Raw genomic sequence first — 26,280 nt, 5'->3', positions numbered from 1 at the left:
TCTGAACTGACTGGGGTTTGCAAGAGAGAAAATCCAAGATCCAATTGCACAAACAGCATTGAGGCCCAGGTCTTAAACAGGCAGTGTCTAAGGAATTTGTACAATTGTCCATCAGAAATGAAATTATGTTTTCTGTATAATTGCATCATTGTAACATACACATAACTATTTTGGATTTATTTGTGTAGGTGTATCAGTAAAGAGTTGGAATATATTAATTACCAATGACAGACTGGAGGAAAACGAGGAAACATTTGAACTATTACTTACGTCTCCAGTGAATACAGTGCTTGGTGCCAAGACAAGAGCATTAGTCAAAATTATCGATGCAGGTAAAAGGCTTGTAAAACACCAGTCACCTGATACACAATGTTCAGCTCACTTGTCATTTTCTGCATTGCTATAGTCCTTCTGCTTGTCTCTTAGGTGGATGTAGTATTGCAAACAGAGGCGGAGAAGGCAACGAGAATCCACCTATCCACGCGCTCAGTGGCAGGATGTCTCAAGGTTCTGCAATCTTACCGAATCCTAAAATTGGCCCTTTCCATGTGGAAGAAAATCCAGTCACTTACTCACATAAAGAACTGAAACAGCCTCAAAGAGATGTGTCACAGGAATTCCCTCTGAAACCTGTTCCCAAGAAGAAACTCACAGTGATTAGACATGAAAGAACGGTAGGATACTATGAATTCAATTGCATTGAAATAGTTGGGTTGGGCTTACAGATTCAATATTCATCACAAGGAATTGTGTCTCTCCCGTAAATACATTTTAAAAAGCTCATTAATTTAGCTTCATTTGTTGTAGGTACTTCATAGAAATGTGCAGTTCAGCTTGGTAAGGAACTGTGATTGATTAGCTCTGGGTTAACAGATCCTGATTGGACTAACAATGGTGGCCTATAATTATATTTTGTAACCTTGTGAGGGAGAATTTAATTCATATTGTGTTATATCTCCTGGGAAATGTAGATGAGATTTCTGCTTGAAGATAAAATTAAATTGGATTCTGGTCCCATGCTGAACACTTAATTACAATATAGGCACAGAAACCTTCACTATATGTAAAGAATAAGCTTTAAAGTTAAAATTTCATTCACCTAAACTTCTGTCCATGATTTCTTCACCACCTGTAGCTTGTTATAATAATAATAACAACAATAGTAAGTATTTTAATGATCCCAAGTGGGAAATTATTTCATGGAAGTTATAGGGGAAGTCATTGGTTGATAAGACTACAGTACATGTCCAGATTATTTCTGCAGACAGCAATACATCAGTAAGTGGATAATTTAAAATAAATGTAATTCTGTAAGGGGAAAAAAAATGCCTAGCATCGGAATAATGACTATTTAAATGTTCATACTTACGCATGAACTTAGGGAAAATTGCTGCAAGTTTCGGTGAGTGGCAGAGGAATCAAATGGGCACATGAGGGGGAAATTGAGGGAAAATAGTTAAGTCAAAATAATACACCCCAGTCCTCATTGAGGGATCAGAAGTGGAAAGGGTGAGCAGTTTCAAGTTCCTGGGTGTCAACATCTTTGAGGATCTCTCCTGGAACCAACAGATTGATGTAATTACACAATGGCAGCTATATTTCATTAGGAGTTTGAGGAGAATAGGTGTGACACCAAAGACATGCACAAATTTCAACAGATTTACTGTGGAGAGCATTCTAACTGGTTGCAGCAATGTCTGATATGGAGGGGCCACTGCACAAGATCAGAAAAAGCTGCACAAAGTTGTAAACTCAGCCAACTCCATGATTGGTACTAGTCTCTCCAACATCCAAGACAACATTAAAAGATAATGCCACAAAAATGCAGCACCCATTATTAAGGACCCCCATCACTCAAGACCTGCTGTCTTCTCATTGCTACCATCAAGGAGAAGGTACAGGAGTCTGCACATGCAACTTTTCAGGAGCAGTTTCTTCTCCTCTTCCTTCAGATTTCCAAATGGACAATGAACCCATGAACACTTCCTCGGTATTTTTCCTCTATTTTTGCACTATTTAATTTATTTTTATGTACTTATTGCAGTTTATAGTCTTTTTATTATGCTTGCAATGTACTGCTGTCACAAAACAACAAATTTCACAACATATGCTGGTGATATTAAACCTGGTTCTAATTCTGATTCTGAAGAAGCCCTTAAGCCCATGAGATTAGAACGAGGGAAGATGGCCTCAAGATTCGGGGGAATACATTCAAAGGGAATAGATTCAGGATGGAGATGAGGAGAAATGACTTTTTCTAGAGATTAGTGAATCTGTGGAATAACCTGCACTTATAAGCTGTAGATGTAACTTCATTAAATATATTTAAGATACCGTTAGATTTTTTTGCATAGCAGGGGAATTGAAGGTTCTGGGGATAAGGCTGGTAGGTGGAGATGAGTCCATGGCCAGATCAGCCATAATCTTATTGAATGGCAGAGCAGGCACAATGAGCCAGATGGTCTACTCCTGCTCCCATTTCTTAGGTTCTTAGATTGCTATTGCTTAGTTCAGTAGTTCCTAAAGTGGGCGGTATCGCTGGCAATCTTGGGGGTGGTGGAAGTTTCTAAGGGAGCAATGAAAATGAAGGAGGAAGTGTAAACAGTATAGTGTCTTCAGTAGCTTGAAATAGATTTGAATAACTTTTGCAAGTATTTGTCACTGCTTTGAATTTGCATTTCCTATTTTCTTTCACTGAGCATTGTAAACCAAAATCCTTTATAGTTTTTAAGTAATGGCCCAAAAGGGAGAGTGGGGTAATCTGGGAGCCAAGAAGTCAGTAACCCAAAAAAGTTTGAGAAATGCCAGTATGGTCCAATACTATCAATTCCATTCCTTCGCTTTACCTTCTAACCTACCTCCCCAATGTACCCATTTGATCTCTCTGCCACCCACATACACTCAAAGCAATTCACAGAATCCAATTAGTCAACCTGCAGGTTGGAGTATAGGAGGAAACCAGAACATCTGGGAGAAACCAATACTGTTATGGAGGGAACATTCCAACACCTTAAAGGCAGCACAACAGGTGAAGATCAAACCCAGACCACTGTCAAAAAGATAATTTAATATAAAATAGTTGGATCAAAGGGAAAGAGCAGTGAAGTGGGATCAAGAAGATTGGGCTTCTATAATACAAAGAGGATGTAGAAATAGAAGGAGCAGTAAGCATTTGGTTCTCATCCCTTCTCAACATTCAATAAGAATTATTTCCATTCCACACTTCTTTCCCATTTTCCTGTGTATTTTAAATCTCCTAGTTGATTGAAATCAACAATTGAGTACATGCTGCCCTCTAGAGGAGACAGTTTAATAAAGTTACTTTGTCCTGTAAGACTGCTTCAGACAGTCAGCCCTCCTATCTGCGAGGGATTGGTTCCAGGACACCCTGCAGATACCAAAGTTCACAGATGCTCAAGTCCGTTATATAAAGTGGTGTAATATTTGCATATAACCTACGCACATCATCCCATATACATTAAATCATCTCTAGATTTCTTATAATACCTAATACAATGTAAATGCTATGTAAATAGTTGTTATACTGTAGTGTTTAGGGAATATTGACAAGAAAAAAACTGTACTAAACATGTTCCACTCGCTCACAACACAAGCAGTGAACGAACAAGACGCAAGGCGAACAATGATCAAACAATGAGTAAATTTTTAATCATCTCTAGATTACAGAACTTATAACACCTAATACAATGGAACTGCAATGTAAATAGTTGTTACACTGTCTTACTGACAAGAAAAAAAGACTGCATGTTCCTCCCGCTAACAACACAAGCAGCGAACGAACGAGACACAAGGTGAACAATGATCAAACAAGGAGTAAAACTTGTAATACCTGTACAATAGTTGTTACACTGTCTTGTTTAGGGAATAAGGATGCTTTGGAGGAGGCTCAATAATACTGAAGTCAGGAACTGTGGAGGCTGAGGATCTTCAAGCGTTGAATGTCGAGACTACAGTATTGCAGATGCTTTAGTTAGAAACATTGTTATAGGAAGCTGTCTCTTCTTTTTCTTTGCATCATCAAACAAATCTTGCAGTGGTTGCAGGCATGTTGTTATCCCTCGGGTGACACGGAGGCGTCATTCCATCGAAGGATTATAGTCGAGGATCATATCCTTTAACTTTTGCACCTGGTGAAAAACTTTTTTCAACTGTCCAAATTGATGGCTCTGCCTCCTCTAAATCTTCGTCATCATCATCATCATCTTCTGTAGAGGCTTTCAGCAGATCTTCGAGTTCCTTGTTGGTAAGGGTTTCTCTATGCTCTTCTATGTGTTCCTCAACGTCATCCTCGGTCATGTCAGAGAAGCCTTCCCCGCCAACTTCCTTTGCAACATTCAGGATATCCCTGACTTCTGAATCAATAGGGGGGAAGCCCCCAAAATCATTGACTGCCTCACTCCATAGTGGGTTTCAACATGCATTTACTGTCTCGAGCTTTACAGCATCTGCAGCCTCTGCAATTGTGAATTTCTTCCATAAATCCATGATGCTGCAGTCAGGGTTAGCATCAAGGCAGCATGAGTCTTCCCGAAATTGAGGAGGGTGTAAGTCATCTTAATGTACTTGATGATGCCTTGATCAAGTGGGTGAAGCAGTGACATGGTGTTAGGAGGCAGGACCATTGTTGGCGAAGCAGAGAGTTAGGGGATGGCCGGGAGCATTGTCAATTATGAGGAGAGCCTTGAATTGCAGCCCCTTCTCTTCGAGGTATTTCTTGACTTCAGGAATGAAGCACTGGTGGAACAATTCCAAGAACAAGATCACTGTCACCCAAGCCTTCTTGTGTTGCCAGAACACAAGTAGGCAATTTTTGTTTTTCTTCTTACGGGGGTTGTTTGCTTGTTAGACGAGTCCTGGTTTGATCATGTGACTGGCTGCGTTGTAACACAGCACCAGAGTAAGGCCATCTTTCCAGGCCTTGAACCCTGGGGCCTGCTGGGTACCCTTATGGATGTAGGTACGATTGGGCATCTTCTTCCAGAATAAGCCCGTTTCATCACAATTGAAGACTTGATCTGGAAGGTAGCCTTTCTCTTCTATGAGATTCTTGAGCTCCTCTGGGAATGCTGCTGCGGCCTTGGCATTAGCCGATGCCGATTCTCCCCGTGATCTTTACATTCTTGAGGCTGTAGCGTTTTACATAGCCAGCCAGCCATCCCTTACTAGCATTAAACTCTTTTCTCTCACTCTCATCAACCGCGTCACAGTAGTGCTCATAGAGACTAAGAGCTTTTTCCACATATTATTTGGCCATCGACAGGGATATGCTTCTGTGACATGTCCTCTAGCCATATACTTAATGATTTCTCAGTCTTCACAAGCACTTTATCATGAACCAGAGAGACTACTTTTGTTGCTGTGGAGGCAGCACTTACACTTCCACAAATTTCAGCTTCTTTCTGCTTTATTGTGCGAATGCTCGATTCATTCTTACCGGCCTTACGGCCCACTTCGGAAAGCAACATGCCACTTTTCAAAAGATCTAATCTTTCTACTTTCTCAGTGAGAGATAGCACTTTACGCTCCTCCTTAGCCTTTGAGGAATTGCTTTGACCACTATTTGCTTTTTTAGGAGATATTTTTACACAGGAGCAACGTAGCGCACGAACAAGACATGACGCGAATAATGCTCAAACGAGTGATGGAAGAGCACTTCCGGGTTTTCTCGATTCGCGGTCGGTTGAATTCGTGCATGCGGAATTCGCAGATAAGGAGGGAGAACTGTATTTATTTGAAGTAACAAACATGCCTTTCCATCCCAGCAAGCCCATGCTGCGCTATTACACCCGTATGACCAGTTAACCTACTAGCCTATATGTCTTTGAAATGTGGGAGGAAGCTGAAGCATCTGGAAGAAACCCACAGTTTCACAGAGAGAAGGTACAGGCTCCTTACAGACAGTGGTGGGAACTGAACCCTAGTCATTGGTGCTGTTATATAGTAGCATTAATTTAATAGCTGGGCCACAGTGCCACATGCAACTATTTCTAGATTCCTTAACCAGCCAACACAATTTCTTAGTGTCTCATTTGACCCTTTTTTATGGGATGATATACTGTCTTTTAATGAGATTCTTCTCAATATAAACCAGTTGTGTTTCATGAACACTTGGTTTACCCCATGAACAACTTTGCATATTTATGCTGTGCAGTCTCCAGTTGTATTCTCTGTCAGCAGAAATATGGTCTCTGAACCTTGGTGATAATTTAACCAAGGCAAAAAAGCAATGTAGTATGGCTTTAAAAAACTTTTCCAAGAAGACCAATATGACAACATTGTCATGGGTTGCTATAACAACAGTAAGAACACTTGTTTTTCTAAAAGCTACCTACAATGAATATGATTAGGCTCTGTACTTTGCTGTAAGTTCCAAATGTAAAGGGAAAGCACATAAATCAACAACCCTTTTCAGTGTTATGTGCAAATGGATCAAGGGGTTGAGGCTCATAGTTCCATATAAGTGGCTGCATAGGTTGATATGGTGAAAAAGAAGGCATATGGCTTGTTTGCATTTATTAGTCAAGGCACTGAGTTCAGGAGTCGGGAAGTTATGGCTCAGAATAGTGGTCACCAACCTTTTTAAACCCAAGATCCCCTACCTCGGCCTTAGTGAAAGGCAAGATGACCTACTAAATTGTTTAGAGAAAAAACAGTTCAGAATTTACTTCCAACTTGAGGCCTTTTATTTGGGCTAATTGTATTTTAATTACATAAGATATTTTTGTCAAACTTTCAAATTAATTCAACCAAGAAAACACTGTAACTAGCATATCAGACAGGACATAGCGGCATCGAGCTCATCCAATAACGCCTTGAATAAGCGGTGCTGAAGCGCTTTTGCTCGAATCAAGATTATCAGTTTGACCACCAGTGTCGTTACATGAGAAAAGCCCATGACCTTCCCAGCCGAGGCCTGCTGATGAATCACACAGTGATAATGGAAGTCGGGAAAATCAGGGTCATTATGGCACAGTGATATACATACCACACATTTCTGGGGCCTCAGCAGTAGTAATTGTCGCCAGTTTATGAATGGGGATGTCATTTTCACGGACATTTTTTAAAAACTCATTGTAAATATCCTCACCTCTCGTTCTCTCCTTTAAGTGCAAAAGAGTGAGGAAAACCTCCTTTATTGTAAAATCGCGGAAAACCATTCTGACAAATCAACAAACGGAGCTGTTTGCATTACATCCAGGGAGTTCATCGAACTGTCCTGAGAAATATTCACAGAGTGACAAGTCCTTTAACACTTGTCGATCCACGGCCTCTGAGCCTTCAACCCCAATTTCAGCTCCTCATCTTTCCTGGTATTGGTGAACTGTTACCGAGACACTAGTATAAGTTTCAGGGGTACGCAAGCTAATGACACCACAGTTTTTGTTTCCCATTTCTTTACATTTGGGGAATGTTGGAATTTAAATGTAGTAATGTGAGCATTATAAAGATACGTTAATACCAATTAGGATCATGGTAAAGCTGTTTGTAAAGAGATTGTTTCCGGGATTGCGGGGTTTTCCTTCCGGTCTTTTCTGCCCGGTGCGCATTAGTGAAAACCTCTGTATGTGAGTATTGTTTTACCGTCCTCGATAAAGTTGTTCCTTTTGGGCATGAAGTTGTCGAGTGGTCCTTTTTCGAAGTAGAAGTTACTACATATTTGCATCAAAAGGTTTATCAGGCATATAACGTATTTGTGTATTCATTTTCATCTTTTTCGGGATCTACTGGGAAAGTCTCAACCGGTTGATCGCGATCGACTGGTTGGCGACCACTTAGTGTAGAGGGATCTTGGGGTCCGAGTCCATAGGATACTCAAAGCTGCTGTGCAGGTTGACTGTGTGATTAAGAAGGCATACGGTGCATTGGCCTTCATCAACCATGGGATTGAGTTCAAGAGCCGAGAGGTAATGTTACAGCTATATAGGACCCTGGTCAGACTCCACTTGGAGTACCATGCTCAGTTCTGGTCACCTCAGTACAGGAAGGATGTGGAAACTTTAGAAAAGGTGCAGAGGAGATTTAAAAGGATGTTGCCTGGATTGGGGAGCATGTCTTATGAGGATAGGTTGAGTGAATCTGGCTTTTTCTCCTTGGAGCAGTGGAGGACGAGAGCTGTCCTAATAGAAGTGTATAAGATGATGAGAGACATTGTCCGTGTGGATAATCAGAGGCTTTTTCTCAGAGCTGAAATGACTAGCACAAGAGGGTACAGTTTTAAAGTGTTTGGAAGTAGGTACAGAGGGGATATGAGGGGTAAGTTTTTTACACAGAGAGTGGTGAGTGCGTGGAATGGGCTGCCAGCTATGATGGTGGAGGTGGATACGATAGGGTCTTTTAAGAGACTTTTGGATAGGTACATGGAGCTTAGAAAAATAGAGGGCTATGGGTAACCCTAGGTAATTTCTAAGGTATATGTTCAGCACAGCATTGTGGGCCAAAAGGTCTGTATTGTGCTGTAGGTTTTCTGTTTCTATGTTTTTATAAAACTCTAGTTTGGGTGAATCTGGAGTATTTGATTCAGTTTCAGGCACCCCATTATAGGAAAGGATGCAAAGGTTGTGAAGAGGATGCAGAAGAGATTTAGCTAGATGCTATATGGTTTAGATTCAAGTACGTTTATTATCAAAGAATGAATAAATTATACAGCTTTGAGATTTCCTTGCTCACAGAGAGTCACAAAGCAAAAAACCTGAAAGAACTCAATTTGAAGAAAAACAAGAATAAAAATAAAAGACCAACACTTGGTATGCAAGGGAAAGAAAAAAATACAAATCCTGCAAACAGTTGAATTGTGTCTAGAAAGAGAGGTCAGACAAGTTTGGAATGTTTTCTCTGGAGTGGCAAAGGCTGAGGGCAGTCCAAATAGAAGTTTGTACCATCATGAAAGGCATAGACAGAAAAGACAGCTGATATCATTATCCCAGGGGCAAAGTCTCTAACACCAGAGGGCATGCATTTAAAGTGAGAGGGGCTGGAAATTCAAAGGTGATGTGCAGGGCCTGTTTTTTTACATAGAAAGAGGTGAGTGTCTGGAATGTGCTGCCTAGGGTGGTAATAGAGGCAGGTACCATAGAGACATTTGAGAGGCCGTATGTGAATGTGCAGAGAATGAAGGAATATAGACCTCGTGTAGGCAGAAGTGATTAGATTAATTAGCCTGGCACAAGATTGTGGCTTGAAAAACTTGATTCTATGCTGTGCTGTTCTATGTTCTAAGTACTGTTGTCTTGGCAGATGCTCTAATATGTATTTGATACATAGATCAAATTCAATTTGTTTATCTATACCCAACTACCACACATAACTTCGGGTGAAACTCTTCATCTTGACTGTACCCAGGTGTTCTTCATGCAGGATTTCTAACACTCTGGTGTGCAGTTTAGAGGGAACCGCAACATGAGATCCACATATTAACGTTCTCCGACGTACCAACAGTTGGTCTCATCTCACTGAGAACTCGGGAAACATAGGGTTACCATGCATGGTGATTTCATAGACTTTTGACAATGGCGGGCCATTCCTTGTTTCCCTTTGTATTTTGGAATTTGGCACAATATTACATGTCCAACTCTGATCTATGCCGCATCAGGAATGAAAAACCTGGCTTAATTTCCCCAGCCAAACCCAAGGTCATTTCCAGCACTTCACAACCACTCCTGCTGAACTCATCATGAATCAAGAGCCAGTAATGTGCCAAAGAGAGATGGACAAACTCTGATTTCCCTCATGAATGCAAATCAGGGAAGTTTTCAACTACAGTCTGCACAAACTGGACGTCCACTTGCCAATCATTAAGGAAATGTGTTCCAAGTCAGTACATTTCATTCTGCAGAACTGGAACTTAATATTCTGTAGTCCATCTCATGCTGCTACAGATGTTGACTGTTTCTCTTCCCAGAACTCCTATTTATTACAACAGCCCTGTCTTCAGCAGAGATGGAGATGAGCTGCTTAGGTCCTTGATGGAATGGCTTAGACTTTAAAAAAAAAATTGTTATCTGGATTTGCAGCATGATAGCAGGTCTTTCCAGCCCAGTGAGCCCTCACCACACAATAGTTCCATGTGACTAGTTAATCTACTAACCCAGGGGTCGGCAATGTTTACCACTGAAAGAGCCAATATGGACCCATTTCCCACAGAAAAGAAAACACTGGGAGCCACAAAACCCGTTTGACATTTAAAATGAAATAACACTGCATACAATGTTTTTTTTTGCCTTTATGCTATGTATAAACAAACTATAATGCGTTGCATTTATGAAATTGATGAACTCCTGCAGAGAAAACGAAATTACATTTCTGCATGCAACAAAAACATTTTGAACTCCGAAAGAAAGACGTTGGGTTGAAGGTTACTCCATAGGTAGCCTACCTTGGATCGAAGAATTAAAAGAAAGCGCGCACTGGCGGGTGTCAAGCATTGGCAGTGGTGATGTATATTAATAGCGATAAAAAACACATTGTAGCGGTGTAGCGCTACGCGCAGCGCTAAAATAAAGACACTGCAGTCAAAGGTAACTTTATTTGAACTAAACAGCCTTGATTTAAAGCCTCCCTCAACCCGTCCCCGTGGGCGCGGATGCTCCAAAAGACACGTACTCACAAACCCCCGTAGGCTATCTCCCTTAGCTGGAACGGTGGCTAATTGTGAGCCGGTTCGGATGTGCCAGGAAATGGGGTCTCCACAACATTTTTAGATTGTACAAGATCACCATAATCTTCAAATTTCGAATTACATTTCAAAAACTAACAAACCACGAGGAGCCGCAGCACAGAGATCAAAGAATCGCATGCGGCTCCGGAGCCGCGGGTTGCTGACCCCTGTACTAACCCATTCACCTTTGGAATGTGGGAGGAAGCCAGTGCACCCAGAGGAAGCCCACACAGTCATAAGGAAAACATGCACACTTCTTGCAGATAGTGGTGTTCCCAACCACACTCTGTATGTTTGTAAAGTGTATGGTGGAGTCTCTACGTCTGCAAGCATTTTGATGACACAGAATGCACAACTGTGTTTGCAGGGCATCATGCAAAATTGCCGCATTTGGTAATTCTTGGTCCGTGAGCCTGGTCTCTCATTACTGGCAAAAGAGTGTAGTGAGTTCATAGAGGTGAGGGGTTTTCTTTAGCCATTTGCCTGTCACATGTTGGGGTTACAGAACATTCTGCGAGAAAGGAAGAACTGCACAGAGCTTATGGCCTGAAACATATGCAGGTAGAGGTGCTGCAAAGGGATTTTAGGCACAGGCACAGTTATAGTGTATTCCAGAATACTCCTAGCTGTGAAATAGACAGATTTGAACTCATCAGTCCCACCATGCCTGTCCCTTGCTGTCCTAACTTCACTCTTACTTGTCATGCCATTTTTCTTGTCGTCTCCCCTACCACCTGTTATCCCACTGTGGTTTCCACCCCCACCACCTTGATTTAAACCCTTTCAATTATCACTAGCTAGCCTGTCAGTGTGGGTATTGTTTTGCCTCCAATTCAGTTGCAATCTGGCTTGTTTGTACTGATCCCACCTGCTCAATGATCCATAAATCTGAAACACCAGTTCCTTAGGCTATGTCCACACTACACCGGATAAATCCGTAACCAAAGCTTTTTCTCTTCGTTTTGACCCTCTACCCACACTAAAATGGCATTTTCGTCCCCCGAAACCAGAGCTTTTCAGAAATGCTCTTCAGGGTGTGTAACTTTGAAAACACCACTTGAGCAGATCAGTGTGGTCGGGGTAACTGGAGAAATCTGAATACGCTGTCATGACAGATGGTGATGGCAGCACGCCATTTCATTGCTTTCTCGAATGCAACCTAATCATTTCAGAACAGATGGCAATGAGACAGAAGCCAGAGGAGTTAGAAATGTACTCACCAAATACTTTGACCCATAACTTAATGAATAAATAAATATACTCACTTTGCCCTGTTTTCTGTCCTTGCTTGTATGGAGGTGGTTTACCTATTTATGCAAGTACTTCTCTGACAATAGATGTGTAACAGCCTTATGTAACATTGTATGGAAATACAAGATAATATTGATGCAGACATGTTTTATACATTTAACAAGGGGCTTTATCAATATAACAGAGTTCGTCAGTTTTTCAACGTTCGTCATCTGCCGGGTCATATGGTCTGTGAACTCCCTGTCGGTTGCCTCCATACGCTCCAGTATTTGTTTTTTTTTTCAGTTTTAAGTCCTCCTGCGCGAGAGCCAACAGCAGCCCGTCATTTAAGTTTTTCTAGTCTGTAACTGAACAAATGTGCACCGTCTTTCACAGCGAAATTCGACACGAAACATGTCGCTTGTTTTCGGTAGATGTGTACTGCGCATGCGCAGTAGGAGGAGATTTGCCAAAATATCCGTTTCAATGTAGGCAGAGATATTTTTAAAAACGCATAGTGTGGACGCCTATCGTTTTGATGCGAAACCGGCGTTTTCAAAATTATCAGGTCTAGTGTGGATGTAGCCTTAGTCACATATTGAGCTGCAGTATTTCTCACCTCATTAACACATTGTGTAGGTAGTAATCCTAAAATTACAACTCTGCAAATCCCACTTTTAAACTTTCTACCTCCTAGCTAAAATCCCTTTGCAGGACCTCATCCCTGCTCTTGCCTATATTTCAGAGCGTGACCACTGGCTGCTCTCACTCCCTTCTCAGAACGTTGTTTACCCCCAGCATGAGGCAGAGAGTAGGAGGGCAAATGCCTGAAGAAAACCCTTCACTTTTATGCCCTCTATGAACTCGCTGCCCTCTTTTTGCTAGTTATGAGGGACCAGGCTCATGGCCAAGAATTGTTAAACGTGCACCCTTGATGCAATTTTGCATGATGTCCTGCAATTGTGTCCACTCTTTCCATGGACAAAAATGTCATCGCAAATGCTTGTTCTAGTCTTGAGAGACTCCTCCATACACTTTACAAGCCCGCAGAGGGTGGCTGGGATACTTGCTAGTATTACACATGTTGAGTGCTTTCTCTCCAGTATTATTCTGTTTAGGGCCCTTGAGGGGCAACATCTGCTTCATCAAGGCTCTTTCAATTTACTTGTTTCCCTGCAATGCATTTGCCCTGTAACTGTAACATTATATTCTGCATTCTGGTTTCCATTTCTACTACTTACATATGGACCGATCTGCCTGGATGGCAAGCAAATCAGGCTTTTTACTGTACCTTGGTACGTGACAATAATAAACAAATTTCCAATTACCAGTTAGAGTAATCTGTTGAAAACTTAACTATTTTATCCAAATCCACTGATGTATGACTGTCTGAGTAAATGCATGATTGTTGTTAATCCTGCCCCAGTGACCCTCCGAATGAGTGGACACCTTCTGGAGAACGTGGAGTTATCGTGCTACAGTGTGATCTGTGGGTTAGCTAAAGGCAGTGAGGAACTGATGAGAGGAATTTGCACTGTTGATGTAAGGACGGTTAAGTCTACATAGCTCTTTTGCATATTTGAAAACATCAGGGACTTGAAAACTAAATGCAATATGGTTGAATGTAGCCAAGTTCTGGCACTTGTTGCTTGACACCGTCTTTGACTCTTGCAATGCAAACCAATTCCAGCATTCTCCAGTTTTTATTCTATGTACAAACATTTGTAGTTAAGCAACTTATGCAACAGAATTTCCAGCGTGCGTGCAAAGAAAATAATTGCTGTGTGTCCCAGTTTTCTCTGTGTTAAATCTTACAATCAGGAAGCCATTGCAAGTTATCAAAGATCTTCCAACACAATTTCTGAAATATCTTTCCCTTTCTTAACAACTGAAAGTAATAGTGCGGCTCTTTTCAGGACTATCCCACCATTGCTTTTGGAAAGCGGTGCACTCCAGTCCTCAGAGGCCTTCTGTATTATGATGAAAGTGAGCAGAAAATGATTCAATGTGATGGAGTTTCATGGAAGTCTTGGAACCCAACATATGAGGTATGATGGGGACTTGAAGTGCTCTTTTAAAAATAATACCACCATGAATAGACAGACTTGGATTTAACTTTAGCCTACATCCAATTGTCTACTAGTTCATTTTAAGAAAATGGTTCTAAGATCCGCACTCTGGTTGTTCTGTGGAGCAAAACTTGGTGATTCATGTACAGTATATATTTTTCCTGGGGTATTGCCATTTCTTAAAATCATTTAGAGCAGGCATCTGTTCACATTTCCATAAACTGTTTGGAACTCAAACTGTCACTAATTTAATTCTAAATCAAATATGATCCTATAAACTTACAAACGGCTTTGAGGTGGTGCAAAGAAAAATTTATTTTCTCTTATTAATATGGTATTTTTATGTGCGACTGTTAAATTATTATATATATTAAGTTCAATTCCAAGCAGAACCTTTAACTTTACTCTCTTCTCCATGTCTTACCATATCATTACTCACCTGGAAAAAAGCAGGGCTGAATCTCTGGAATCCATTACATCAGTGTTGATTAATGGAGAAAACTGAAGTGAAGTAAATGATCTTTATAATTTGAGTAATTAAACAGCATTTTTCTTGAGAGCTTCTAAGATAATTTTATAACCACAAATAGTAAATAGATTAATACTTCTGTTGCCAAAATCTGCATTTGGGTTGATGCACATTTTAAATATCAGGAGTGAATTATTCCCTGGGTCCCTGATAGTCCATTCAGTTGCGTAATAATTGATGGAGTTGGAACTCATGGTTTGTTTTCTGACTGTGAAGTGGAGTAGTTGCAGTGTGAAATTAGGTCTGAGGTCACGTTAGGAACAGCAAGAACAACATTGTGTACAGTACTGGTCACTGAATTATAGGAAAGATGTCAACAAAATAGAGAGAGTACAGAGGCAATTTACTAGAATGTTACCTGGGTTTCAGCACCTAAGTTACAGAGAAAGGTTGAACAAGTTAGGTCTATTCTTTGGAGCATAGTAGGTTGAGGGGGGACTTGATAGAGGTATTTAAAATTATGAGGGGGATAGACAGAGTTGACGTGGATAGGCTTTTTCCATTGAGAGTAGGGGAGATTCAAACAAGAGGACATGAGTTGAGAGTTGGGGGACAAAAGTTTAGGGGTAACACGAGGGGGAATTTCTTTACTCAGAGAGTGGTAGCTGTGTGGAACGAGCTTCCAATAGAAGTGGTAGAGACGGGTTCGATTTTGTCTTTTAAAAAAAAAATTGGATAGTATATGGACAGGAAATGAATGGAGGGTTATGAGCTGAGTGCAAGTAGGTGGGTCTAGGTGAGAGTAAGTGTTCGGCATGGACTGGAAAGGCCAAGATGGCCTGTTTCCATGCTGTAATTGTTATATGGTTACCAGCAGACATTCAAGTCGGAGTTTAATCTGACAGTAACATCATTGATTGCAAGCAATGTGACTGATTTCACAACTAATTTTGCAGTTATTGGTCCTATCATGAGTGTCACTAATTCTCCCTGTTTTTACCCCCATTTTGTAGTGGTTTTAATATTTTATATGGAAACGATCACTTGCACAGGTACATGGATAGGGAAGTTTAAAGAGAGATATCGGCCCAATACCAGTAAATGGAACAGCTTAGATGTGTGGCTTGATTGGCATGGACCTGAAAGTCCTGCTTCCATGTTGTATAATTCTACGGGATTCTGAGCTCTCACGCATCTCATTCACAAAAAATGTTCTCATCCTTTTCCCCAAGGCCAGAAAATGTATCCAAACTCACACCAAACTGAAAGAAATGTCTTTTGAAAAGCTAGTTTTCATTTGACTATCAGCTTTGAGATAATGTTGGTCCCCTTGAGGTAAGAGATCCTCTCTTTTTCTCTTCACTTTGTCTCCCAAGACCCCTACTTTTATGTCAGGGAATCTATGTTACCTGTTCCTCTCAGGATACGCTATCTCCATGTAGCTACTGAAGCCTCTGAAATCATTTTCCATTTACCGCATTCACCTTCAAATGGCTCAGTTAGACCTATTTAGGTTGATTAGTGATAGCTTGCTTATAAGTTATCATTCTTCTGAATGATTCTAACAGTGTAATCAGTATATACTGGGTTTTGCTACACATTACAAACCACCTTTCCAGCTTTATCCAGTTTAGTTCCCCAACTTCGTGCAGTCAATATTTTATTATATATTATTATATATTTATTTTATTATAAGAATTATATTGTAAATTTGCAACAGATTTGAAATATAAGGAGCAAGTTTGATAGTGATATTAGAATACAAGGTGTGGAACCTTTTACAATAAGTTGAATATTTAAGAGCAATCTTTACTTTCAGGAGCAAGATGCCAAACAGTGTCCCTTTGGTTGGACTTTGCACAACAATCACTGCTACTATCTGAATACCCAGCACAAGGCAACCTGGACTGCAGCAGCTCGAGCTTGCAAGGAGATGTGAGACTTAATGTGTTACCTTGACTAATTTAGTTGCTTCAGCTTAAGAACATATGACATAGGAGTGAAATTAGGCCATTCAGCCTATTTTGTCTACTCCATCAATCAATCATGGCTTATTTATATTCCCTTTCAAACCTACTCTCCTGCTCAATCCTGTAACCTTTGATGTCCTTACTAATCAATAGGCCATCATCCTCCCCTTTAAATATACCCAGTGACTTGGTTTCCACAAACATCTGTGGCAATGAATTTCACAGATTCACCACTCTCTGGCTAAAGAAATTTCTCCTCATCTCTGTTATAAAAGGATATTGTTCTATTGTAAGGCTATGCCCTCCGGTCCAACACTCTCCCACTATTGGAAACATCCTCCCTACATCCAGTCTATCTAGGCCCTTCAATATTTGGTAGACGTCTTAATAATAATATTCATGAGGTAATAGTACCAGCTAGAATTATTCATACAAGTCTCTCAAAAATAGATCTTTTACTCACTGCCTGCAACTCCTCATGACAGTTATCTGAGAAATGTAGTCCACTTCATGTCAGAAACACTTTATATTTGTTAAGCAATGACTACAGTGTTTGCATGAAAATATATTTTATCATTCCAAGTGTCTCCTGCAATAGCAATGGAAGACATTGCAAATGAACATAGCAGCAAAACTGTTATTGCAAAATGTCATCTCATTAAATAAAAACTTAAAGCATAGTTAATATCCACTTTGAATCCAAGTCTTAAAGTCCTACTTTGAACAGGCACCGTGGCAACCTTGTGAGTGTCATCACCAAACAGGACATGGAGTGGTTGTGGGATTTCAGTGGAAGACGACCTTTTTGGATTGGTACGTAAACACCTCGCCTTGTTCTGTTGTTAATGTTTGGTTGATAGCATGTGCTAATTTTCTAAATTCCTGAGTCCATGTTTCCTCTTCAGCAGATGAGATAAGAAGCTCCATGATTGTACCTGAAACAGTCTAGTGGGCACTAATGCTGGAGTATCTGAGCCACAGTGACAGTTCAGGGGTTACACATATTTTTAGGCAACCCTCTACTTCTAACCTCTGCCTTAATTAGTTAAAATAAAATAATTAATGGAGCAAGAGAGAGCTCCAGGGAGACAATGATATGATGGTCAATGAGACAACATTGATATTTTTCCTAATATTATATAACTCTCATTTTCATTTTTGATAATAATTAACCCCAAAATTTCCACAGGGATTCTTCTTTGCTGCCCCTGAAGTTATAACATGGCTAACATTCTCTATGAGTAACGTGGTATTATGCTTGTTCTGATAGGCCACTAGGTTTCCATCCAGCAATGTAGCATCTGCAGAGCTACATCAGTTGTGCTCTTCATTGCCCTGATATTTATGAAGAGCAGGGAAGGTGTGAGTAGAACCAAAAGCAGATGAGGACGTGGAATCATACAAACGTCCTGCTGATTTAGCAGTAGGATCTCATCATCATTACCTTGTTCTGTTTTGCAGTTCCAGTTACCTCAATTGGATAAACTGGGCAAAATTGGAGGTATGCTGGCATAGCACTCAGAATCAGGAGAAAAGCCAGTGAAAGCTCAGGGTTAAGGATGAGAATGGAGTTACCATTGTGATCATGAGAAGTGACCTGACTGGAGATTGACCTCAAGGAAGGTCGAGCATGACTTTGAATGAAGAGGATGGGCTGAACACAGATTGGGGCGTGAAGAGCATGGGCTATACTGAGGCAATGGTTAACTAAGATGATAGGAGAAAAACAAGGGACAGAACAGGGGGTGAGGGATCATGGATAATGAGTAGGTGTCGAGTAGGGAGAGGCAGGAGGCAAGCTAAAAACTTCACAAGAGAGCCAGATGTTAGCACTGCTGTTGCTTCTGGCCCTCATGGAGTAGTTTGCTGCTGGATTGCCTTAGGCCTGGGAATCCAACAGGCCGGCTGCTTTGTTAGTTCAGAACTAACAACTTGATTAAATTAAATATTTTTAAATGCATGTCCTATCTCTCTAAGATTTAAATGATGCACTGCCTGCTGATATAAAAGTGGCAGTAGGCCCATAGGCATCGGATTGGGATAGCACTTACACTTCTTGTTGGTTTAATCCATATCCCAGCTATTTAGGAGTGTTAATAGTCAGTACCAGGTGTCTCCCTGTCCAATCATTGCTGTGAAATGTCATTATACCCCATTAGGCATCTGTGACAGCATTGTGCACATTGCATTTTTGTATAAGGTTTCCATTTGACTTTATAGTAGGTCATTGCTCCAGCAGAAGGCAAATTAACTCTCTTTTGTGAGAATAATGACATGGTAATATAAAATTCTAGAAGCAGTTTATAAACTATTTATCTAGTTGACACTAATAGCCTACTTGATACTCACTCTTGTGTTTTATTTAATCTTCACAACTATTCAATAATTAACTGTCCTACTTAACCATCAATTATTTGCACAACACAGATAAAATACTGAAGGAAATCAGGAGGTCAGGTCAGGCATGAAAATGAATAAACAGTTTGGTGTTTCGGGCTGAGACCCTTCCTCGGGACTGGAAAGGCAGGGGGAAGATGCCAGAATAAAAAGGTGGGCGGAGGAGGAGAACTAGCAGAAAGGTGATAGGTGAAACCAGGGATCTGGGAATGGTGAAGGGCTGAAAAAGACAGAATCAGACAGGAGAAGAGAGTGAACCATGGGAGAAAGGGAGAAAGGAGGGGCACTAGGTGAGGGAAGATAAGAGGTAAGAGGCCACAATGGGAAATAGAAGAGGGAAGTGGGAGGGGTAAAATTACCGGAAGGAGAATTGATATTCATGCCATCAGGTTGGAGGCTATCTAGATGGAATATGAGGTGTTACTCCTCCACCCTGAGAGTGTCCTCATTGTGGTAGAAGAGGAGGCCGTGGACTGACATATCAGAACAAGAATGGGGATAGGAATTGATTCCACTTTTGCCGGATGGGATGGAGGTGCTTGACAAAGTGGTCCCCCAATTTACATCAGGTCTCACCAATGTAGAAGAGGCTGCCTCAGGAGCAGCAGTTACAATAGATGACCCCAAGGTTGCCTCACCTGGCAGAACTGTTTGGGGCCATGAATGGAGGTAAGGGAGGAGGTGAAAGTGCAGGTGTAGGATTTCTGTCACTTGCAGAGATATATGCCACAAGGGAGGTTAGTGGGGAGGGACAGATGGACAGGGGAATCATGAAGGGAGTGATTCCTGCGGAAAGCGGAGATTTGGGGGGGTGGTGGTGGTCAGGGTGAGGTAAGGTGCGTTTGGTGGTAGGATCCTGGTGAACATTCCAGATGTGGCAGAGAATGATATGTTGGATGCAGAAGTTCATGAGGTAGTAGGTGAAGACAAGAGGAACTCTTTCCTTGTTAATGTGGTGGAAAGATGAGGTGAGTGTGGATGTCCATGCGGGTGAGGCTAGCATCATTACTGGAGGAAGGGTAACCTCATTCGTTGAAGAGGCAGGACTTTCTGATGTCCTGTAAAGGAAAATCTCAACCAGGAACAACACATGCAGCAGAGATAACAAAACTGAGAGAAGGAAACAGCATTTTTACAGGAGACAGTACACAGTTTGTCTCCAGAGATGGAGACCAAGAGAGAGGAGAGATATATAAAAAATGGAGCAAGTGAATTTAAGTGCAGAGTGGTAGTTGGTGAATTTGAGAAGCTCAGCATGGGTGCATGAATCAGCACCAATGTAGTTGTCAATGTGACACAGGAAGAGTTGGGAAGTATTACAAGAGAAGGCTTGGAACATGGACTGTTCCACATAGCCAATGAAAAGGCAGACAAAGCTGGGGCCCATGTGTGTGCCCATGGGAGAAGGAGGAGGAGAAATCGTTGAGGTTGAGGACCAGTTCTAGTCATATGGTGGAGGGTGGTTCTGGAAGGGAACTGATTGTGTCTTTCGTTGAGAAAGAAGTGAGACCTTTCAGCTCTTCTTGATTGGCTAACATTAATCTGATGCTAATTTTCTTTCAGACAATGTTAACGCAGTACCAACAGTCTTTATTAGCATGCTCTGCACTATCATTTTACTGGATTCACAGTTAAATGGCTTTGAGCAATCCTTATAACATCCTCTTTCTTCATCAGTCTTGTTGAATACTCCCACCACGATCAACTATATATTGTATCTGACTTATAGAATGAACAATGTCCAAATATAGGTTCCATTATTTCTCTGTTTTAACTGCTTCCTTATATCATACAAAGAGCTGCCCAGTCAATTTTCTCGCAAAAAATGTATTTCAGAAAACACTGATAAAAAAATTCAATGACGTTCAATGAGGTTATAATGTGTCTTTCAACATAAACATTTCTCTCTTTATGTATGAGCATGTATTTTCATATTGTGATCCTGTTGTACAAGAGACTCGGATTGTAAGAGAATACAAGACCAGTCCACTGTTTCAATAATGTTTTGGACAAGTTTCCATCCCACTGTAGTATAATGATCCACATCCCTTGATTTTCTTAATATCCAGAATTCTATTAATTTATTTTTCAGTCCTTAAATATTGACATTTTCTCTTCGCATAGAATCTATCTGACTTGCTGTGCTTTTCCAGCATTTTCTGTTTTTGCTTCAGATTTCCAGCATCTGCAGTTTTTTTTCTAATTTTCAGTTCACATGAATAATGTAAAAATGTTACAGCGCATAAGGAGGTAATCTGACTCCTTGCCAGGTCTTCTGCTTGGAGGTATATATAATGTGCCTGGCAACTTGCAGAAGGTAGACTGCTGCAAAAGGAGATTGTTTCAAGTTCCACCATGCACCTCAGACCTTTTATGTCACATAAATGTCTGGCTTTGGCCATCATAGCAACAAACACTTCAGTGAACTGAGAAATCTGTATGGAAACCGATTAAATGTTCTTGACAATTAAATATACAGTGCCTCAATACATTCACTGCTGAAGTAGAAATTATTCAAAGCTTGAAGCAACAATTTTGATTAAAAACATTAAATAAGACTGTTAGCTGTTCATTCCTGTTAATTATTTTTGAACTTGTTAACTGACGGCTAAGTTGTTCAAATGATTCATTGTGCGTCAAAATCCTTTACGCATTCTTATTAACCCATATATAAATGTAAATATTTTTTAATTCTACATTTATTGTTTATGCATTGAAGAGAAGTTATTTGACTAGTATCTGCACAACTTGCATCCACTGAATGAATGAATTTCCTTCAAATTCTCAGGCCTCAGTGACAGAATCAGGCCAGGCAAATGGGATTGGGCTGGAGGAGAACAAGTGTTGTTCACAAATTGGAAGCGAGGTTCCCCCCCTGCATTGAGGAAGAAAGGAAAGAACTGTGTCCTGGTGAAGAGAAGAGGGAAGTGGCAGGTGAAAAATTGCAAGCGTGGAAAGCCACATTACTACGTATGCTCCATTCATTAATAAATTGATGGATATTCTCATTGAGGTCAACATGAACATATTGTAATCCTAGAGTATTTATTTACTAAATTTGGAAGTGCACCAGCATGTATATTTCTAACCACCATTCACTATGTCATGGATTTTTGAATGAAATTGTGGCAGTACAGAACTGCAGTCAGATTATTCATTACTAATTGCATTATACCTCCCAGCAATAATTAGCATTATGAAGAGCAATAATGCTAATTGTGACATTTAGTGAGGGATTGCACTTGGCAGTGTTGAAATATATTCTCATTTAGAGAAGAGGAATGTCTAAAATATAGAACTTTTCAGGACTATAACCTATGCAGTGGGGATACATTTGAGTGTGGCAAGTACTTGGACAGTTTATCAACAGTTTTAATAGCCCTCATTCATAAGTGAGGTCTATCCATTCCATAAGGGCCATGAAGCTCAATGCAGTGATGGTGCTTTGATGGGGGATCCATATTTCTCAGTTCAACATCTCAGTGTGTAGACTCCAAACTCTGCAGAACCTGGTCACTGGGCTTGGGTGTCAGGCATAAGGGAAAGGCAATGACCAAAGTTATCTGTCAATAACATTGTCAATGGCAAAAACCATCTATCAACAAACAAAACATTGACATTCCATTGCTACAGCCAGATTATTGAGGACACGTTTCTCACAGTCCATCTACATGAAAGGAGACCCAATGGCTTTGCATTCTCCATCCCCCACCCCGGTGATTATACTCACATCTAGAAAACAAGATTTCATTATTGGTGAAAAAATTACTGGTTCTTATCACTGAACTTTGCAAACTCTCCTGGCACTAGTCATTGGAGAGTAATCCCATGTAAAAGGAGCCATTCAAAGGTGTATGCATTTTATGCACCATTGGGCGTGTTTATTACTTTTATGAGATGCTAGATGATTTTCTGTGAGAACAGGGACTTTTCATGATGGTATTGCTGCAAATTCTGTGATATACTGAGATTAGGTCACATGATCACATTTAATATTCAAATAGCCGATCCATTTCTTAATGACCTTCCAACATTGGGCACACAAGTGCTGATAGAGATTCCACCCCATCAGGAGCTGAGGTGAAACCAAAAACCTCCTGACGTAATCAATGGGACAGCTTTTACGATGAAGGAATATATTGTTTCAAAGCATCTGTTCAATGTGTCTCTGTTTGTGTGGGTAGCTCTCTTCCCTCTTCCAAGCAGAATGATTTTAATCTGTATACTTATGGCAAAGCCTCTTTAATTCTGTCAGTATTTTAACATTTCCTTTTCCTGCTATAAATAAAATTATAATGAGCCTTACAACATTTTTCTGTAGTAATGTACTATTTATTTAGAGATACAGTGCAGAACAGGCCCTTCAGCCCACTGATCCATTCCACCCTGCAACCCATCAATTTAACCCTTGCCTAATCACAGGACAATTTACAGTGATCAGTAAATCAGTGATCAGTAAACCGGTACATCTTTGGACTGGGAAACTGAGTCACCCGGAAGAAACCCATGCGCACACAGAAAAGACATACAAACTTTCTTACAAGGGACGTTGGAATTGAACTCTGAACTCCACTGCCCCAAGCTCTAACAGTGCCATACGAACCACTACGCTACATCTGTGGGAAGAGAAACTGTTGCTGAGGTTGACAAAAATCATCATTTATTAGTGGAGATTTAATTTACAATAACAAAGTCAGCTAGTATTATTTATGGAGGTTCTATATAGTTAACTACCATTCGTTATTGATTTGCCCCAGAATCTGCTGTGTAAGGCATTGAAAATTTATGCAGGAGTGGGTGATATATGCTCTGGAGCTTGCTTTGTACTCAGTAAATCATGGCTAATCTGTTCTCTCACTTTAGCTCGAGCTCAGCTCCTTGTTCAATTGCCATAAGTCACCATGGTTCAAAATGTTTACAAATTAGTCTACAGATCAATATTTGTTATTTTTAATTATCAGATTAAATCTCCACTACTAAAAATACTTACTGAATTGCAGAGCATACATAAAAGGCCAAATGGCCTACTCCTGTTTTTGTTTCTCACATAGACTGGAAAGAATGCACTTGAATACTAAAGAGCATGGAGAAGTCCAGCACCATTTTGGGGCAGGGCTTGTTCTGAGTTTGAAGCCCATTTAAAAAAAATCAAAATGGAGATAGTGTCACCAATAACACACCTTTGGTAGGAATGTTGCAGCAAATGAGGGTGATATCACAGCTTCCAAGACAGCACTGACATCTTTTGGCAATGATCCAAGTACTGCAGTGGAAACTCATTGTATAGTGAAGCCCAAAGCTACAACAGCTCCGGATCCTACTACTCACACGTGCTTCTGACACAGCAGTCATCAGTTTGTTCTTCAGCAACAAACCACGATAGCACAGGATGGTGGCTGAAGATCTAGGAACCACCCTTTGGCTGATCTGTTGGTTGAATGTAACCCTCCTGGATGTGTTGTCGTTGCTTTTTATGTTTTATGTCAATCCAAGCTGTTGCTCAAACTGTTTAACTAGGCTGTCAATAGCCTTCTGTGACTCACTCTGTAGCGCACAGAGGCATTGGCAAAACCCCATCAGGTTCAGGCACAAAGGAAAGGCATCATTGATTCATGGAATTTTAAATGTATTATTAAGTACAATCGCAAAAGTGGGTTGGATGGTACATTTGTATTGCCTTGCACTACTTTGTTGTCAGAGTGGGATTTGAATAGATTCAATACAGAGGGAAAATAATGAAGACTGCTAGTGGATACAGAGGTTAATGTTAGCGCTCAATACTAACCCATTAAGAGACACTGAGGAAGAAGTGAAGACACTAGGGCCTACAGATGCTAGAATCTGGACCAACAAGGAATCTGCAGGAGAAACAGATGGTTAAGCTGCATCTATAAGGTGAAGGGAAATATTGATGTTTTAGGTCCTGATGCATGGTTTTAAGCTGAAACATGGACAGATCCTTTTCTGCCTTCCCCACCCCCACCGCCACAGATGCTACTCAACCCACTGAGTTCTTCTAGCAGATTGGTTTTTGCAGACAAAGTAGTGGGATTTAAAAGCTCCTTTTGATTTAAAAGATCCTGTTGTAGTTCCTCATCTTATTCCACTTCCTCAGCCTCGTGCATGTGCCTGTCAGACCATGGCCTTGGAGCTGCTGGGACTTCACACTGCTGTGGGTGTAAAGCCCGCATCATCAACCAATTTCAAACCATCGCAAGACTCTGCCAGAACGGTCTGAGGCTTTCAGTGGAAACCATCGTGGAATGTATTGTAATGCTTCTTGGTTAATAATAACTTGTCGGCCTGCTGTTTGTACGTGTATAGGTTCCAAACTGGAATCATAAGCAGGTTCACAGACATCCCACCTCTCCTGGAAGTTCCGGGGGTCTCCCGCAGATTGATAGTAGCTCCCTGACGCCCACAAATTATTATATACAATATCCCTGAAATCGACTTTTTTTGAGAGCGAGCAAGCGAGAGGGGGAGGGAGAGAGAGAGAGAGAATGAGTGTCCTAAGTAGGCCTATCAGTTTTCTCTGTGGGTGGACTTTACAGTCGACCTCTCTCTCTTTCATTGCCCGTCAGTTCAGTTTTATGTCCTGCAGCGCCATGGCAGAGTGTTCCGAAAAAAGAAAATATAAAACGTACTGCACCCCAGACTACACTAAAGTGTAGCCCTGCCTAATAGGGGTCAAAAATAATGACAGTGTTGCTCGCTGCACTGTTTGCAACAGTGACTTTTCTATTGCCCATGGTGGGTTAAAATGTAAAAGACATGCTGAGGTGAGTTTAACAGGTGTCACTCGTTCATTAGCATAGCTAACGTTATTTAAACTAGCTGGCTAGCTGCTCAGGAGCTACTCTATTGATGTCCTATGTGATGAGGCCAAACTCCCTGTAGACTTGCTTAAAGTTGTAATAGAGTAAAAAAATGACTCCATGATATTATGTACATATATTAATGACAAATTTTCTGCATGACAAATATAATAAGGATACACCTTATGCTTTTATTTCTTTTGGGGACCACAGTATATTAGGGAGGCTAAGCACAAGGAAGGCTGCTCAAGTGCTACCTCCCTGAAATGAGTTTTTGCAGGGTGGGATGTCTGAATTCATAAATGGATATTCTTTGTCCTTCAATTACCAGTCTTTAAGTTTCCAAATAAAAGTGCACAGAGGACTGCCACGGAATTAAGTAATCGTGAGTATAAAAGTTGGCAAGTCACATTGCAACTGTATCAAACTTCAGTTCAGCCACACTTGGAGTACTGCATGCAGTTCCTGTCTCCAAATTCCAGGAAGGATGTAGAGGCTTTGAGAGGACGCTGAAGGGTTTCATCAGGAAACTGCCTAGATTAGAGAGTGCGAGCTCTCCGGAGAGGTTGGACAATCTTGGATTCTGTTTTCTCTGGTGTCCAAAGTTGAGGAGTCGATTGACAGGATCATATAAAATTATAAAAGGCATAGG

At 40.8% G+C, this 26,280-nt stretch overlaps 1 protein-coding gene across 4 annotated transcripts in view; it reads left to right on the top strand.

The window, feature by feature from the left end:
• Positions 1–23,120, top strand: part of frem1a (Fras1 related extracellular matrix 1a) — a 189,282-nt gene extending 166,162 nt beyond the window's left edge. For all 4 annotated transcript variants that reach the window (XM_059974686.1, XM_059974685.1, XM_059974688.1 and 1 more), the window contains 6 exons: positions 189–332; positions 427–674; positions 13,822–13,953; positions 16,263–16,378; positions 17,141–17,226; positions 21,599–23,120. In XM_059974686.1, coding sequence (XP_059830669.1) covers positions 189–332; positions 427–674; positions 13,822–13,953; positions 16,263–16,378; positions 17,141–17,226; positions 21,599–21,798 — 926 coding nt within the window. In that variant the 3' untranslated portion in view covers positions 21,799–23,120. The remainder of the gene's footprint in view (positions 1–188; positions 333–426; positions 675–13,821; positions 13,954–16,262; positions 16,379–17,140; positions 17,227–21,598) is intronic.
• The last annotated feature ends 3,160 nt before the right edge of the window (positions 23,121–26,280 follow it).

The sequence above is a fragment of the Hypanus sabinus genome, chromosome 7, assembly GCF_030144855.1.
Source record: "Hypanus sabinus isolate sHypSab1 chromosome 7, sHypSab1.hap1, whole genome shotgun sequence".
Taxonomy (NCBI): domain Eukaryota; kingdom Metazoa; phylum Chordata; class Chondrichthyes; order Myliobatiformes; family Dasyatidae; genus Hypanus; species Hypanus sabinus.
This window is presented reverse-complemented; position numbering and strand designations above follow the sequence as displayed.